Source organism: Mixophyes fleayi, chromosome 2, assembly GCF_038048845.1.
Source record: "Mixophyes fleayi isolate aMixFle1 chromosome 2, aMixFle1.hap1, whole genome shotgun sequence".
NCBI classification, from domain to species: domain Eukaryota; kingdom Metazoa; phylum Chordata; class Amphibia; order Anura; family Limnodynastidae; genus Mixophyes; species Mixophyes fleayi.
The window spans coordinates 196080868-196098544 of NC_134403.1; the positions used below are offsets into that span (position 1 = coordinate 196080868).

A 17677-nucleotide genomic window follows, 5' to 3' on the forward strand; every position below is an offset into this window, starting at 1 on the left:
ATTGTGGTGAAAGGAAGTTTTTATATCACTGCAATTAGCAAGATAGAAAATCTGATCTATCGCCACTTAATAATAACTAGGTCCCTGTTACAACTCTGCCTGTTATTTGTATCTAGCAGCAGTACCTTATACCACCAGAGGTGCTGCTGTTCTGTTCCTGAACTTTTCTACATGCCTGAAGGAGTTAATCACCTTGCATTATGCCTGATTAGAACTGCACCTGTTGCACTGCTTTAAGTACCTGCCTCAAGCTGTGCTCTTAGCAGTTCATCCTTGTATACCTGGCTGCTGCTTGTGTTCCCCCCTGTTCCTGTTTGATTCTGCTGATATTTGATCTCCCGTTGTGACCTTGGCCTGTTTACCGTTTATGCTTGTCTGCTCGTGGCCCCGAACCTTGCCTGGATACTGGATACTGCTGGACCACTCGTTACCTTAGACCTTGGCCTGATTACCGGACTATGCAAGTTAGCTTGTGACATTTACTTTGCCTGGACTCTGTTTGCTTCCTGGACTAAACTTTTGCATCCTGGAATTGGGTAACTCACCCTTATTATCCCTGCATTCAAACTATATTAGTATTCTGTGGAACCAGTTATTGCTGTGTACCTTCCTGCCATACCTGTTCATTATACCTGTTTATGAAAACCTGCATGTTCCTGGAACTGAATCCTTGCTTATATATTTTGCTGGAATAAAGACATTTGTATTATACTTCTGTGGCTGCTTGCTGAGTTTACTAGGAATCATAACAGTCCCACAAAGAGATAAAGACAACAGCAATAAAGTAAGGAAGTAGAAAGCACCAAAATGTAAGGCACATTACTGAATGCTGATATCACATACACATAATGTTCAATTTACATTTGTACAATAGGCAGCTTCCAAAAAGATAAGAGTATTGTATATGAGCAGCGATACGCTGTTGTAAACATTGTTGCTAGGCTATGTGAAAATCTTTTTGCTCTCAGGAGACCTGCCCTCTTTCCCAGTAGGAAGAATTTTCTTTCCTTTCATTTCAGTTTCTCACAATCTTGACCAGCATATAAGAGAAGCTGTTGAGCTGAAGCCTAAAGAGAGGAGGAAATGTTCAGCTGATTTAGGGAGTTACACACAGTATATATTTATCCCTCCCTTCTCCATTTCATGGAATCAGGAGCTGGGAACACAGAGGGCTTCTGGGATGCCTTATAAAGACCTGTCACTAGTGAGAGGTGAGGCAAAGGGGGATTGGGCAAATTTACAGAGAGAAGCAAAACAAAGATGTGTCAAATAAAAGGAAGAAAATAGGGAGGTTTAGTGGAGAGCAGTACGCAGCTAGATAGAGATGAAAGGGAGAGATATTAAAGAGACCAGAGGGTGAGATTTAGAAAGGGAAGGCTGAGTGACTAGTGTTAGCCTGTTCCTCTCCATCACACACAGGATTTAGCAGTACTGAAGCCTATCAGCTCATCAATCTGCACTGACAATATGCTGCCTGGTTCCAAGGACACAGATGAGGGAGGATCGAAGAGCAGCCATGTCGATGCTCAGAGCCCTGGAGAGAAACAGAAATGGGAAGAAGCCAAAGTATTCTATGACAATCTTACACCCACAAAGAAGCCAAAACCGGTATGTAATAAGTATGGCCATAATTATTCAATGTTTGCTTTCCTACCCTACAAAACATCTCAGGAAATCACTAAATGCAATATAATAACAAGTGAGGAAGCTGCTGTGCAAAGAGCAGTCGCCCCATTATACTGCATGTTATGAACAAAAATTCTGACTTTTAAACTTGCTGGCTCTTCCTCCTCATTTTGGTCTGCATTACTCGGTAAGGATAGGGTTAAATTCTACTAGGACAGATCTGTGTGTATGACGGCTATGTATATCTATACAGAGAGGCAGAGGACAGTGACAGAAGCTGCTATTTCTAGTGCTCATGAAGATGATTGTTTGTGTATAAAGCTTTGTGACCTTTAGCTGATGTGGAATGGGCCATTAGTCAAGGTCGCTGACCTTTGACACTGTTCCACAAGAATAAAAGGCCTGAAGCCGTATATACATAGGTTTACAGCCTGTGTACACCACTCTGCATGTATAGGTCTATATTAGTGCCAGTGATCGCTAGCTATTTTATTGCTGGTATAACATGTCTGACACCAATTTCTCTGCCATCTTCATTCAACTGCTAGCTGGTTAACACATGCCTAAAATTTTAATTTCCGTTCCACAAAAAAAACATTTCTTTAATTGTAAATAATATATTTTTTAAATAAATATTATTTTAATATTATTCACAACTGAAAAAAATGCTTTATTTCAATAATAATATTTTTTTTTTTATTGAATACCCTCAGCTATCGCCATCCTGAGATGGCGATAACAGAAGAGACTTGTTAAACACGCTTCCTCATGCTTTCGCCAGAGAAAGCCGACATCGCCAGCGGAGTTACCTCCAGCAATAGCTTGATAGATAGGGAAATTGTCATACTTGATAGGAAAAATGCACCCAATTTAAAAACTGTAGTTTTTATATGCCTTTTTATTTTGTATTATTTTTTTATTTGTTGTGATTTTTTATACAAAGATTCAGCAAAACACATGCTAATTTGTCCTGCAAATATAACCTTATAGATCTTCATATTTGTATTTAAGTAGGCTAATTTAAGTATTTAGAAAGCACTAGGAAACACATCGGTCCAATTGCTAACTACAAAAAATGGGGTCATGCAGAGGACTATTGTTAATTCCCCTTGTGCATAACACAGAATGCCCACTTTACATTATTATTTTTGGAAGTGCCCCTGATAATATGTTTCCACTTTTATGTAACTGTCAGTTACGCTGGAAATGCGCATGGTAAAAATACTAAAACCTTGATGACATTGGGACTATATTTGTGACATGTGCCACTAGCATATATTTGAATGTTTTCGTTATAGTCGTGGGAAAGTACATAGAAACTTTTGCCCAAAATTTGTGTCTTAAAAGTGCAAAAGATGTTTCAAATAAGAAGTCCAGGCCAAGGCCTGATTTTGTACCACCTCCAAATATCAGTAAAAATGAAGCCATTGTGTGGGGAACAAAATGCTCGATGGAAACCAAGGAATGTCTCTGTGAATCTACCTTCTCCACCTCTTGAATCTAGATAAAATATCTTGCCCTGTGAGTGCATAGTACCACAAAACCTCATTTGTGCTGCAGGTCGGTCGGTTTTTTTGAAAGGTAATATTTCAGTGGAATTTATCTTTAAGGCCTCATAACCACTGGCATTGCCTTTGCAATAAAATTGCAAGTAAAAACGCAAGTGCTAAACTATGTCAAATGCACACCTTGCTGTTCTTAGCATTTTTACTATTGCTTTTCACTCAAGGTAATTTTGGCTTTCTCATTACTTTTGGAAAATACCAGTGGGTAAGGGGGCATTAAAAGCTATTTGTTCTACTTTTAGACCCCGTTACATGAGTTGTACTAGAGTAAAACATACTAGTAAAGTGGATATAAATAACACCTATGGGTTTGAATCCTTAAGAGTATATACAGAAAATATATTTGTTTTTCCAATGAACAGATCACCAACTTTATAATATGTTCACTTTTACTGTTTGCACCTTTTCACCTATTCTAACTGCCAGTAGCAGCTCTATGGATAGATAAGCCACTATGTACTGTCATGAATGGCAGCAGTTTCTATTTTCCTGTCAAATGAGCACAAACATCTAGAATGTTTACAGCAATACATTTGTGCGGCATTGGCATGCTATCACAATATATAATACTGAAAAAGATTGTATAAAGTTTTGCATCTTTATCGCATTAGATCAGTATTTGTAATACTATTTTACTAGTAAATAGTGTAATATAACTATGACAAACAAAACATGTGTCACTCACCGGACTGTGAGTGCCATTTCTCCTGTGTTCAGGAACCGTGGCCGTCCGCCATCCTGAGGGTCTGCGCATGTGCAGCCCTTATGAAATCTTCAGTACCTGTTGCTTTTAATTGATTGGATGATCAGGCAACCCTCCCTATTAAAACCACCTGTGATCATTACCTGGTTGCCTGATCTTGGAGTCTCATTCCCCATGAGCCTCTGAAGGTGTTCCTGTGTTTCCTCGTGTATTCAGCTCCAGCTGATTCCTGTCTACTACGATTGTGGTTTCCAGACCACTTCAACTCTCCTGTGTTCTTCGTGTCTGCACTCAGCTGATTCCTATCTGCTACTGCTGCCGGATTCCAGTCCGCCTCAACTCTCCTGTGTTCAGCGTGTCAGCTCTCCACTGATTCCTATCCGCTACTCAGCCGGATTCCAGACCGCCTCTACTCTCCCGTGTTCATCATGTTTCCAGTTTTACTTACTACTGCTTCCTGAGTATTGCTCCGTTGATTACCGGTTACCTTCCGTGCGCTGCACCAACCTGATTACCGCTTCCATCCTCCAGTGGTCTCTCCTCCTGCCGGCGTTCAGCCGTTCAGGTATCCCTGCACATCTCCTTGACAGCCTGCTCTCCTGAACCGCTGTATGCATACTTTCCATTGACTTTGCTATTGTATTGCATATCCGTCTGGACTGTGTTGTGTTCATCTCCGGAGTCTTCTATCTACTGAAGCTATTGTTACTATTGACTTTGTTTCCTATTTACCTGGATCGCTCTAGTGACTTTGTATACTTCAAGCAGTGCTTGTCAGTTATTATTGTATTGTGGATATCATCGTGGGATCAAGTTCCGTGTGCCCCGTGTATCCTCTGCATTCCATTCATCTCCTCGTGTCCCTCCTCACATATATATAGCAGTGGTACAAATTGCTGACGCAGACCACTGACTCCTGTTTCCCATTGGCACCAGTTTCAAGTATCCTCTCACATAAGCAGTGGTACAACTTGCTGTACGCAGACCACTGACTTCCCTGTTACCTACTTGCACCTGGAATCCATTCCTTCACTATAGACAGTGGTACAACTTGCTATACGCAGACCACTGACTCTCACTACCTTCTCTCTACTCCTGGACATTCCTCCTCACTATAGCAGTGGTACAACTTGCTGTACGCAGACCACTGACTCTCCTCACGTTTCCTTGTCCATCTGGTTCCTCGTGTACATCCATCTAAGTCATTACCAGTTGTTGCTAGTCATAGACTTTCCTTGAGCATTCTCTCACCATCTGCTGATTCTCCTGTTCCGTTGTCACCCTGCTACCAGAGGACCATAGTACCAGCTATATTACTCTGGTAAGAACATCATCTGGTGATATCCTGGGCAGACTCCTAGTGCCCGTGACAGTAAGATCAGGCCATGACAGATCCAGGAGCGGAACCTACAGCTAAAGAGATGCTGCAGTATCTGGTTACCCGTATTGAACAACAGGATGTTCGCCAACAACAATTGCTGCAATATTGCCAGGCGTTAGCCTCCCAAAGAACGTCTGCGCAAAATATCACAGCTACTGTTGATGCTCCTGTGCCTTCCTCTGTTTCCCCAGTGCCATCCCAGGTGTCTACTGCTTCCACGCTACACCTGCCTACTCCTTCAAAATATGATGGAGACCCCAAAACATGCAGGGGTTTTCTAAATCAATGCTCAGTTCATTTTAAACTTCAACCTCACAATTTCTCTACTCATCGTTCCAGAGTGGCCTATCTCATTTCCTTGTTTTCCGGACAAGCTCTCGCATGGGTTTCCCCTTCCATTACTGCAAGATAGTGCCAAATTTATTTCCACGTTTCAAAGTGTATTTGATGAACCTGGTCGTGTTATTTCCGCTGCATCCAGCATCCTCCGTCTACGTCAGGGTTCTCGTACTGTAGCCCAGTACATCATTCAATTTCGGATATTAGCCTCTGAACTTCAGTGGAACATTGAAGCCTTAATTGCCGCCTTCTGGCAGGGGCTTTCTGAAAAAATGAAAGATGCACTGACTACTCAAGAATTACCTACTTCTCTAGAAGATTTGATTTCTCTTTGCCATCGTGTAGACATGAGATTTCATGAAAGAGAGTCTGAAAAAACAACTTTATTTAAAGCACCTCTTCGCTCAAGTCCTCAAGTTCGCCAAGTTTCATCTCCGGTGATACCTATGGAGATAGGTCGCTCCAAATTAACTTCAGAGGAGAGGGACCGAAGAGTAAAAAATAGACTTTGTATCTATTGTGCTGATTCTACTCATATGCTCAATTCATGCCCTAAAAAATCGGGAAATGCCAGGCCCTAACCAGTTCTGGAGAGGTGAAGTTAGGGTCCCTGGAGTCCTCTCCATGTTCTACGAAATTAAAAGTTTGTGCTTTTGATGTTATGGTTTACTTTGCTACCAAATCTTTCATGTCCCAAGCACTTATTGACTCTGGAGCTGCAGGAAATTTTATTTCTAAATCCCTCGTGAATCAATGGTCCCTACCAGTGAGTACGTCTCCAGTAATCCTTCAAATTGGTGTATTACACCAAGAAGAAATTTCATTTCTTATTTTTTTTTAACTTCAATAGTATTTTTATTATTAATTTTTCAAAAATTATGGGGTACAGAAATAAAAAAAGGGATGGGGTAAGGAAAGGACACAAAATAAAAAGGGGAAGGATTGAAGGGGTACATAGTGGGGGAAACACATTAAACAATTCTGCTGTTAAACCATATTGAACACATGAGGGAGGGAACCTAATAGGATCCCTTCCAATTTGTGAAAGTTACACTGGTCGAATGGTCACCATGGAACTACTAATAGGGACATTGGGGAACTTCGCTAAAGAAATTTCATTTTTAATTCTTCCTGTTACTACCAGTCCGATTGTATTAGGCCTTCCATGGCTTCAACGTCATTCTTCCCAGATTGACTGGCACACTCCTCAAGTTACATCTTGGGGGCCTGAATGTCATCATCGTTGCCTCTCTCAAGTCGTTCCTCTCAAGATACAGCAATCCTCCATTTCACCTTGTTCACCGGGACTTCCTCCTCGGTATGCTTCTTTTGCCGATGTATTTGTTAAAATTCAGTCTGAATGTCTTCCTCCTCATCGTTCGTGGGACTGTCCGATTGATCTTCAACCTGGCAAGACTCCTCCCAGGGGTCGTGTGTATCCACTTTCGTTACCTGAAACTCAAGCCACATCTGAGTACATCAAAGAGAATCTCCAGCGAGGATTTATTCGACCTTCTACCTCTCCCGCTGGAGCAGGGTTTTTCTTCGTAAAAAAGAAGGATGGGTCATTACGTCCTTGCATAGATTTCCGTGGAATTAACGCCATAACTATCAAAAATCGGTATCCCATCCCATTAATTACTGAGTTATTTGATCGTATCAAGGGAGCCCGGATCTTTACCAAGTTGGATCTTCATGGTGCCTATAATTTAATTCGAATAAGGTCCGGTGACGAATGGAAGACAGCTTTCAACACCAGAGATGGGCATTATGAATATTTAGTAATGCCCTTCGGGTTATGTAACGCCCCCTCTGTTTTCCAGGGTTTCATTAATGAGATTTTCCGGGACTTGTTATATGTTTGTGTCGTCGTCTATCTGGACGACATATTAATCTTTTCTCAGGACCTGCCTTCTCATCATCAACATGTGGCAGAGGTCCTTTCCAGACTCCGGAAAAATTCATTATTCTGCAAGTTAGAAAAATGTTCATTCGAGTTGCCCCAGATTCCATTTCTGGGATATATTGTCTCCGGAGTTGGTCTTCAGATGGATCCAGAAAAGGTGAATGCTGTATTACATTGGCCTCAGCCAACTACTCTTCGTGCAATTCAGCGTTTTTTAGGTTTTGCCAATTACTATAGACGCTTCATTCAAGATTTTTCCTCGATTGCATCTCCTATTGTGGCCCTAACTCGTAAAGGGGCCAATACTAAACAATGGTCCTCTGAGGCCCTTCAAGCCTTCCAGTTTCTCAAAGAGTCCTTCTCCTCCACTCCTGTTCTTCGACAGCCTGATGTGACGCTTCCCTTCTTCCTAGAGGTAGATGCCTCTAATGTTGGCTTAGGAGCCATTCTCTCCCAAAGATCGGAGCAACAAAAATTCCATCCTTGTGCCTTACTCTCGGGGTCTTCTGCCTGCGGAGAAGAATTATACCATCGGGGACAAGGAGTTGCTGGCTATAAAAGTAGCATTAGAGGAATGGAGATATTTGTTGGAGGGAGCTCGTCATCCTGTGACAATTTTTACTGATCATAAAAATTTGTCATATTTACAGTCTGCTCAATGTTTGAATCCTCGTCAAGCAAGATGGTCTCTTTTGTTTTCTCGTTTTGAACTAATCATAACCTTCAAACCAGCTGCGAAAAATAAAAAAGCAGACGCCCTATCTCGAGCCTTTGTGACGTCCTCAGACGTTAAGGATGGTCCTAACCACTCTATATTAGACCCCAAATGTGTTTCTTTGGCTGCTTCTTCCACTAAGGTGCTACCATTTGGGAGAACCCTCGTGCCTCCTGCTCTTAGGAAGAAAATCCTTTCGTGGTTTCACTCGTCTCATTTTTCTGGACATTCTGGTGAACGCAAGACTTTTGAAATTCTTTCTCGAAGTTACTGGTGGCCTTCTATGAGGAGAGATGTCAAAGATTTTGTGGCTGCTTGTGAATTGTGTTCCCAGTTTAAGACTCCCCGCAGAACTCCAGCGGGTTTGCTTCAACCACTACCCATTCCTTCCAAGCCGTGGACCCATATTAGTATGGACTTTGTTACTGATCTTCCTCCATGTAAAAAGTGCAATACTATTTGGGTAGTGGTGGATAGATTTTCGAAGATGGCACATTTCGTTCCTTTGACCGGTTTACCTTCTTCATCTACTCTGGCTGATTATTTCATCAAAGAAATCTTCCGTATTCATGGATGTCCTTCCGAGATTGTTTCAGATAGAGGACTGCAATTCGTTTCCAGATTCTGGCGGTCCCTCTGTAAGACCTTGGGTATCCGATTATCACTCTCATCCTCCTACCATCCTCAATCAAACGGACAAACCGAAAGGGTCAATCAAGATCTTGAGACTTTTATAAGGATGTTCTCTTCAGCCAACCAAGACAACTGGGTAGATTTGCTTCCATGGGCTGAATTCGCTCATAACAACATGTATCATGAATCATCTTCTAAAACTCCATTCTTTGTGGTTTACGGTCACCATCCGTCTTTTCCGGAATTTCCTGCCCTCCCTCCCACCCAAGTTCCTGCTGTAGAGACTGTTTGTCAGACCTTCAAAAATATTTGGTCTCAGGTCAAAACCTGTTTAAAGAAGACATCTGCCAAATATAAGTCTTTTGCAGATAGAAAGAGACGGGCTATTCCACCACTTAAAATTGGAGATCGTGTATGGTTATCAACCAAAAATATTCGTTTGAAGGTCCCATCTGTGAAGTTCGCTCCTCGTTTTATTGGTCCATATAGGATCATTCAAGTGATAAATCCAGTTTGTTTCAAACTTCTACTACCTAAGAACCTTCGTATTTCCAATGCCTTCCATGTGTCTTTGCTCAAACCTCTTATCATCAACCTTTCTCGGTCCCTCCTTCAGCACCTCGGCCAGTTCAAGTTCATCAAGAGGAGGACTTTGAGATTACTCACATATTGGATGCAAAAATTTTGCGGGGAGTGCTTCGTTTCCTCGTTCATTGGAAGGGCTTTGGTCCTGAAGAGCGTTCATGGATTAAAGCAGAAGATCTCAACGCTCCAGCTCTTCTTAAGAAGTTTTATTCCAAGTTTACGGACAAACCCGGTTCCAGGTGTTCTGTGCCCACCTTTAAAAGGGGGGGGGGGGTACTGTCACTCACCGGACTGTGAGTGCCATTTCTCCTGTGTTCAGGAAGTGTGGCCGTCCGCCATCCTGAGGGTCTGCGCATGTGCAGCCCTTATGAAACCTTCAGTACCTGTTGCTTTTAATTGATTGGATGATCAGGCAACCCTCCCTATTTAAACCACCTGTGATCATTACCTGGTTGCCTGATCTTGGAGTCTCATTCCCCATGAGCCTCTGAAGGTGTTCCTGTGTTTCCTCGTGTATTCAGCTCCAGCTGATTCCTGTCTACTACGATTGTGGTTTCCAGACCACTTCAACTCTCCTGTGTTCTTCGTGTCTGCACTCAGCTGATTCCTATCTGCTACTGCTGCCGGATTCCAGTCCGCCTCAACTCTCCTGTGTTCAGCGTGTCAGCTCTCCACTGATTCCTATCCGCTACTCTGCCGGATTCCAGTCCGCCTCTACTCTCCTGTGTTCAACGTACCTTCCCTCCGCTGCCTCCGCTACTCTGCCGGATTCCAGACAGCCTCAACTCTCCCGTGTTCATCATGTTTCCAGTTTTACTTACTACTGCTTCCTGAGTATTGCTCCGTTGATTACCGGTTACCTTCCGTGCGCTGCACCAACCTGATTACCTCTTCCATCCTCCAGTGGTCTCTCCTCCTGCCGGCGTTCAGCCGTTCAGGTATCCCTGCATGTCTCCTTGACAGCCTGCTCTCCTGAACCGCTGTATGCATACTTTCCATTGACTTTGCTATTGTATTGCATATCCGTCTGGACTGTGTTGTGTTCATCTCCGGAGACTTCTATCTACTGAAGCTATTGTTACTATTGACTTTGTTTCCTATTTACCTGGATCGCTCTAGTGACTTTGTATACTTCAAGCAGCGCTTGTCAGTTATTATTGTATTGTGGATATCATCGTGGGATCAAGTTCCTTGTGCCCCGTGTATCCTCTGCATTACATTCATCTCCTCGTGCCCCTCCTCACATATATATAGCAGTGGTACAACTTGCTGACGCAGACCACTGACTCCTGTTTCCCATTGGCACCAGTTTCAAGTATCCTCTCACATAAGCAGTGGTACAACTTGCTGTACGCAGACCACTGACTTCCCCGTTACCTACTTGCACCTGGAATCCATTCCTTCACTATAGACAGTGGTACAACTTGCTATACGCAGACCACTGACTCTCACTACCTTCTCTGTACTCCTGGACATTCCTCCTCACTATAGCAGTGGTACAACTTGCTGTACGCAGACCACTGACTCTCCTCACGTTTCCTTGTCCATCTGGTTCCTCGTGTACATCCATCTAAGTCATTACCAGTTGTTGCTAGTCATAGACTTTCCTTGAGCATTCTCTCACCATCTGCTGATTCTCCTGTTCCGTTGTCACCCTGCTACCAGAGGACCATAGTACCAGCTATATTACTCTGGTAAGAACATCATCTGGTGATATCCTGGGCAAAGACTCCTAGTGCCCGTGACAACATGCTAAAATTAATCTAACTAACAAAATAAAACAGAAGTGGAAGTTGCTCAATCAATTAATAGGCTCATAGCAGGTGTTTCAAAGGGCAGGGTTATCCTGAAAGGAACAAACACAGAGAAAAATCCCCCAGCACACTGCTATAACTGGCAAAGGAGCGGCTATTTCTATTTGTACATGAAATTGCAGAAAACTCAGTTGCACACAAAAAAATGTCTAACCAAGTCTAATGAAGTTAAGCTGGGTACACATTATTGCATTTTAATTCAGATGCGATTTCTGTAATGATTTTACCAACGATTGAGAGTCCCGATAAGCATGCCAATTCATGTGTACACACCTACATAATTTACCTTCAGATCTGTGAACTTCATCTCTCATAACCATCTGTTGAAAAGGGCGTGTCTCTTAGCACCCATCAGATAACTGCCTACGCGTGAGTGCGTACACACTTCCACATTTTCCTGACATCGTTCCATTGTTGATCGTGATATTTAGGAAAGGAATTTCATGTCAAGTAGAAGGGAACAGAATAGATTTATCAATGATGACCATGTTTCCCTATGCTTTCAATATCGGCCAACACAAGTTTCATGTGGAAATAAATAAACTGGTGTCCAAAACAGATAAACAAACAAAATTGTAACTAATTTAATTGTCATTAGGCAGATGAATGTCCATAAAATAGTCAGATCAGGAATAACTACTGTGGAATATTTACTAGCAAACTGCAATAACCCAAAGCAATCAATCAGACATTTGTTGTTATAAGTCAGTGATGGACAACCTTGTGTACTTCGATGGCCAGTCCAAAGACATGTTTAACTCCTACTGGCGCTTAGTCTTATGGAACAAGCTATGTAGGAGCTGGTGGAATCGGCTGTTATTTGCATAAAAACAGTTACCTTAGAAATTATGAATAGTTTATCAATAAAAAAGCAAGCAAAGCTATGGACTACAGAAACAATGACAATTGTACATATTATTTGTAACCCATAGCCTTGTTCTCTAGCATACTATTTGCGGATTTAGATCAAATTATACTTTAAAGAGTAATAATAGTTTCTAGCTATATAAAAATAGCCACATTGCTTAAGATTTCCTATTACATTGGAATAAATAAGGGACAAGAGTGTGTGCACAATAGTTGGTGTCAGTCTCAATATCTTTATTCACTCTACATGAAAATATAGCACATACATAATTGATGCCATTTCTAATTCAAGATGGAATAAATGTAATTTAAACCCATTTCTGTTACATGTGTGCTATTTGGGATTTGTTACTAGCTAGCTACACTCTTTATCACAATAACATCAGCAACAACAACTAAAACCATGTTAACATAAAACTTTAAATATTGTTAAAATATCAAAAATGTCAAAAATATTAATGGGCTTCATTTGTTACTTGGCGGTTTTAATGAACCATTCTTTTTCAATTAAGCGTATCACGGCAGTGCAGAAGTTAATTGAATTGCTAATCTACCAACTTGATAGCTGTCAACCCCCTCCAGGTTACTTCAAATCTGATTGGCATTGGGATAAGATAAATCTGAATCAACCCATAACATCTACATTTATAAACCTGTATTTGTTCTTTCTGCTTGCAGCCTAAACCTCACAATGCAATCACCATTGCAGTCTCTTCTCGGGCACTGTTCCTCATGGAGGAAGAACAGAGAGTATACAAAGAGCAGGGTCTAGAGGCATATGTCAGCTATCAACTGGAGCATGAGAGTGAGCCATTCAAACCAGGAGCAGCATTTCCGTTTGTTAAGGTGAATCTCATAGCAGACAACTACTGAAAATGTATGCAATTATGCCGATTGCCAATTGAGGGTAAAAGGAGTGTTAACACCAAGTTTTATCGTATCCCCTATCTGACAATAACTATATTTTAAAAATATCTCTAATTGTTAAGGATGGAATTATGATACATTGATCTGGTCACAATTTGTATGAGTTTCAAAAAAAGTCTAGAAAAATTACCATTTAAATTCTCTACAACACAGTTCTTGTCCCAGACTCATTCAATTTAGAATCCAAAGAGAATGCTTGGGAAAGAGACATAGGTATCAATCTTGGTAGTGATACATCAAAAAAGAACGGCTAAATCTTCAAATATTGTAGCAATTAGAGAGTAGTGCTATAAGGTATACACAAAAAGATTATCTGCTTCCATCCAGGCTTCACGCTATGTTCCCTCAGTTTTTGAATCTCTGTTGGAGAGGGAGTGAGGTAACAGGCACTTTTAAGCATATTTGGTAGGAATTCTCAAACACATCTACACTTTGGACCATGATCACTAATTGAGTGTTAAGATTAACGATATTCATATTAGAAAAGATCTACCAGTTGTCCTACTCAATAAACCAATTCAATTATTACCTAAAATTTGTCTAATCTCCTCAATGGAATGCATCTCAAGCCTGTTAAACAACTCCATCCTCACTTATCACAAAATCAGGACCATGTGGTATACTTACAACAAATCCTTATAGCTGAGTCAAACAGATACATAAATTAAAATTTTAGCACCTGGTGCTAGAAGGAAAACTGCCAATCCCCTAGCATTCAATTTTAATCAGTAGCCCCTCTCGTATAGCCCTAGTTATGGCCCTGCTTAAGGGAATTGACTGGTCACCAGCATTAGTGAGTCAAGACCCAAATGCACAAATCCTAGTGAGCCATACAACATCGAGCAGGGATGGTAGGGGAATAAGACTAAAAAGTAAATAGATTGAAAAATAATTACAATGTACTTAATTATAGGTACAAATGTACTTGAAGTTATATCTTTCAACCTTCCCTAATGCCACTTTGGAAGCCTTTGGAATTCCATTTCTATTGTAAACAAACACTATTCAATATATTTATTTTACATAATTATGCTTGGATAGCTTTGTCGGTGAGACCTACCAACAAGGAAAAGTTATTTCTTTTTTTTTGTGTGACCAACAGTTAAGACATTTTCTATAGACATATATTAGAAATGCAGCATTCTCCATTCGTGTAAGCCCATGTTATGCAGCATTGCTCGACCCTGCATAGTAAGAAAGAAGACACAATATGAAAGAGCACTGCCTAAAGAGTTAACGATGGAACCTGGGAACTTAACAGTAAAGTAATATATTCATGTAACATAACTTATTTTTTAGATATGGGGTACACATACAAAGAGATTCCAATAAGCTGGGATGGAAAAAAAATATCACATATCCCAGGACACCGATAGCAAAAGCATCTTAAAATATAAGAAATATGTACAACTGTAACAGGCCATCAGTATGGTCATTAGTACTTACCCCGCAGATTTCCTGATGCCTCCTTCACTTGACCCAGCAGCTTGTATCTGGTTACAGTATTGCCCCAGCGGCACTCACTCACTATTTATCTGATGCAACTCCAGCTTCAAATTAACAGGCACCAACGGGTAATTATAAGCTGGCGGTGTATGGCCCTACTTCAGTACATATGACGAGAGACAGCACCGCCTGAGTCTTTCCAGTTACCTATTCGGTGGGATGTCAGAAGTGTATAAAAGGAAGGCCGCGTGTGGTTCAAGCCCTGTATAGGACATGGGATGATGTCTGGTTCAGCGATGATGATGGGCCGACTCCAAGTGCACTCTCACAGGTCATTAAAGTAAAGACTGATAACGGTGACATTGTTGTAAATCTGGCAAAGTGGTTGAAAAAATTATATTTTCAAGCATTGTAATCCTGTCTGATGTGAGGAGTGGTATTTGCAGCAAATGAAAGTGATTGTATCTAGCTATGAGGCTAATATTGTAGCCCCTTTTCCTCATGGGTGGTGCATAGCTTGGTGTTGGGGGTTCTGCAGGATAGTACCAATCTGCATCTGTGCAACTGCCTTCTCTTTGAGAAATTATTGGCTACCTCTGGCTCTTGCAACACTCGGTATTATGGGTGAAAATAAGAAAAAGGGCGTGTTTGAAAATGGGTGAACTGTGGAATATCATAGCATATCAATACACTTTATAGTTAAATTGGTATAATTATGGGCGCCTGACCATCTACTGAAAAAATACACTCATTATTAAACACCGTCTGCACAAGCTTATAAGTTGCATTACAACTCCACTTTTCACTTATGCTGGGTTCCAAAGCTGACATTTGTTGCTTTGGGAAATGTCACCCAGCCACCTCTAATGTGTACTGTCCACAGTAGTAGTCTTATCTACTAGACTCTCTCTCTTCAGCCACTTAAACATCCCTTCAATTGTCTTGACAAATAACTCTCGAGAGACATAGATTTCATACACATGTTACAGGTCTCCCAGTCCTTACTTGAATGGTTAGGTATATACTGTAACACTGTATTAAAGTCACAGCTAACCTGAAACTTGAAGTTGTACTCAACTCAAACATTGCCCACTCTCTTAGATCAACCTCCATGTTCTCAGGTCATGATGGGTGGTTATCAAATGTAGGCCTCCGTCTATCTACAATGATCTCTTTTATCTTGTTATATGTGCTCCTCACAGGAGTGTCTCAAATTCCTCTCTCCACTTTCCTCCAAGCTACCTTCCATCCTAAGCTTCACAATCAACCTCCAATTGCACTACTTACTTCTCATTGATCTTTTAATGGGACCGACCCACACTAGTGCCTAGGATAATATATTATTATTACCCTTTATTTATATAGTGGGTACATAATATCCATATTATGCATTGCTTAGTTTCAGTCTCTGCCTCAGTTGAACTTAAAGACTAAATTATATATCACACACACACCCATACACACACCCATCAGTATGTTGTTGGACTGTGTGAGGAAAATAGGCGCCCCCGGAGGAAATCCACATAGAAAGAGAATAGCATACAAACTACACACAGAGCATGTCAAATTGAACCCATGGCCCCAGCTATGTGAGGCAGCAATGCTAACCATTGTGCCTATTGAATATCTAGCATTTAGCTTTTTAAACGGCAAAATCCAACCCATCCCCCCTCTGACTTGTAAGAAAAATAGATAATAAAACACCTAAAACCAGGGGCGTAGGACCCGAGGGAGCACAGGGGGCAGTAGATTGATTGATTTGTTTATTTTAAAACCTCTAAACGTTCCATTCATAAACAATTAATTAAAAAACCTGTATTGATGATGAACAACTATTCTCTTTACTTTTACCCTGAATTACGTGCAGTGTGTCCAGTAACAAACATGAGATATAGCAATATAAATTTATAGCACAGACCATAACTAGTGGGGCAGTGACTATAGGTTTAAAAATGCTCCCAATCAAATGAGATTAGTTTGTCAACAAAATCTGAATAAAAACTAGGTCAAGGACTATGAGAAATGTACATTTTTAAGATGAACAATTGAATTGATCTATCTTTCTAACAGCTATTGTACTAATTGGAAGTTAATATTAATAATAATATTTAATGTATAAATAAATTTTTATAATAAAATAAACAGTGAAACTGGGGTTGGCCAACCCCTGAAACACTGACAAAAATGAACATAGGATTGGGAGTCTTTGTATATCTAAAGTCACTGTTACAACAGTCGGAAAACGAGATACCAAATGCAAGAAAAAGGGGCTCTAAGCCCTATAGTAGTCCTTGGCCTTTTGCCACCCCATGAAAATTTTTGTTCCTACGTCCCTGCCTAAAACTGAGAGTGGATTATTGGTACTTCTGAAGAATTGGTCACAGTTACCATACATGTCCTATCATGCATCATATTATAGAGCCTTTGCCCAGGCTGGGAGTTTCTTCATAGAATTATCCCTTTGCATATCGGTTCACTCTCCGTCCATCTTCTGTAAAAGGGTAAAACATGATAATCACTGGTGGATCAAAGACACCATGGGGTAAATGTATGAACGTGCGGGTTCTTCAACACCCGCGTATACATTTACCCCCATGTACATTCACTGTTACACAATATATCCAGCAATACTTGATTAGTATGAATTATCTTTAAAATCCTATATGCTGAATGAAACAGATTAAAGCTTTTTTCACCTGTGTTTTAACACTGGGAGCCTGGCTATTATCTAGTTTCATTGCCTGCCCATAATGGGCAGTTTAAGTGACACATTCCTGACACTTGAGCACTGATATGTACTGTGAATGATGTCTTCAGCTTTTGTGGCTTGTATCAGTGTTCAAGTGATAGTCGTATCGAGCTCACCAGTCCTTCTATGTGCATAAAAGCTATTGAAGCTTAAAATATATGGTCACACAAAATGCCTGTGCGACATTTGCCTAACTTTGAAGGTGCAACATTCTGCTTTTGTAATTTTTTTTTCCTTTGTAGGCATTAATATATATCTGATATTATTCCATCACAGGCCCTGGAAGCAGTGAACAGTCAACTACGAGCGCTATACCCAGACAGTGAAGAACTGTTTGATATAGTCCTCATGACCAACAACCACGCACAAGTTGGAGTTAGACTCATTAATACCATAAACCATTACAGTAAGTATCTCTATA

General features: G+C 40.8%; 1 protein-coding gene across 1 annotated transcript in view; it reads left to right on the forward strand.

Annotated features, from left to right (window-relative positions):
• The first annotated feature begins 1024 nt into the window (after window positions 1-1024).
• The window catches only part of NT5C1A (5'-nucleotidase, cytosolic IA), a 44253-nt gene continuing 27600 nt past the window's right edge, over window positions 1025-17677 (forward strand). The window contains exons 1-3 of the mRNA XM_075195282.1: window positions 1025-1608; window positions 12813-12980; window positions 17533-17662. Coding sequence (XP_075051383.1) covers window positions 1468-1608; window positions 12813-12980; window positions 17533-17662 — 439 coding nt within the window. The 5' untranslated portion in view covers window positions 1025-1467. The remainder of the gene's footprint in view (window positions 1609-12812; window positions 12981-17532; window positions 17663-17677) is intronic.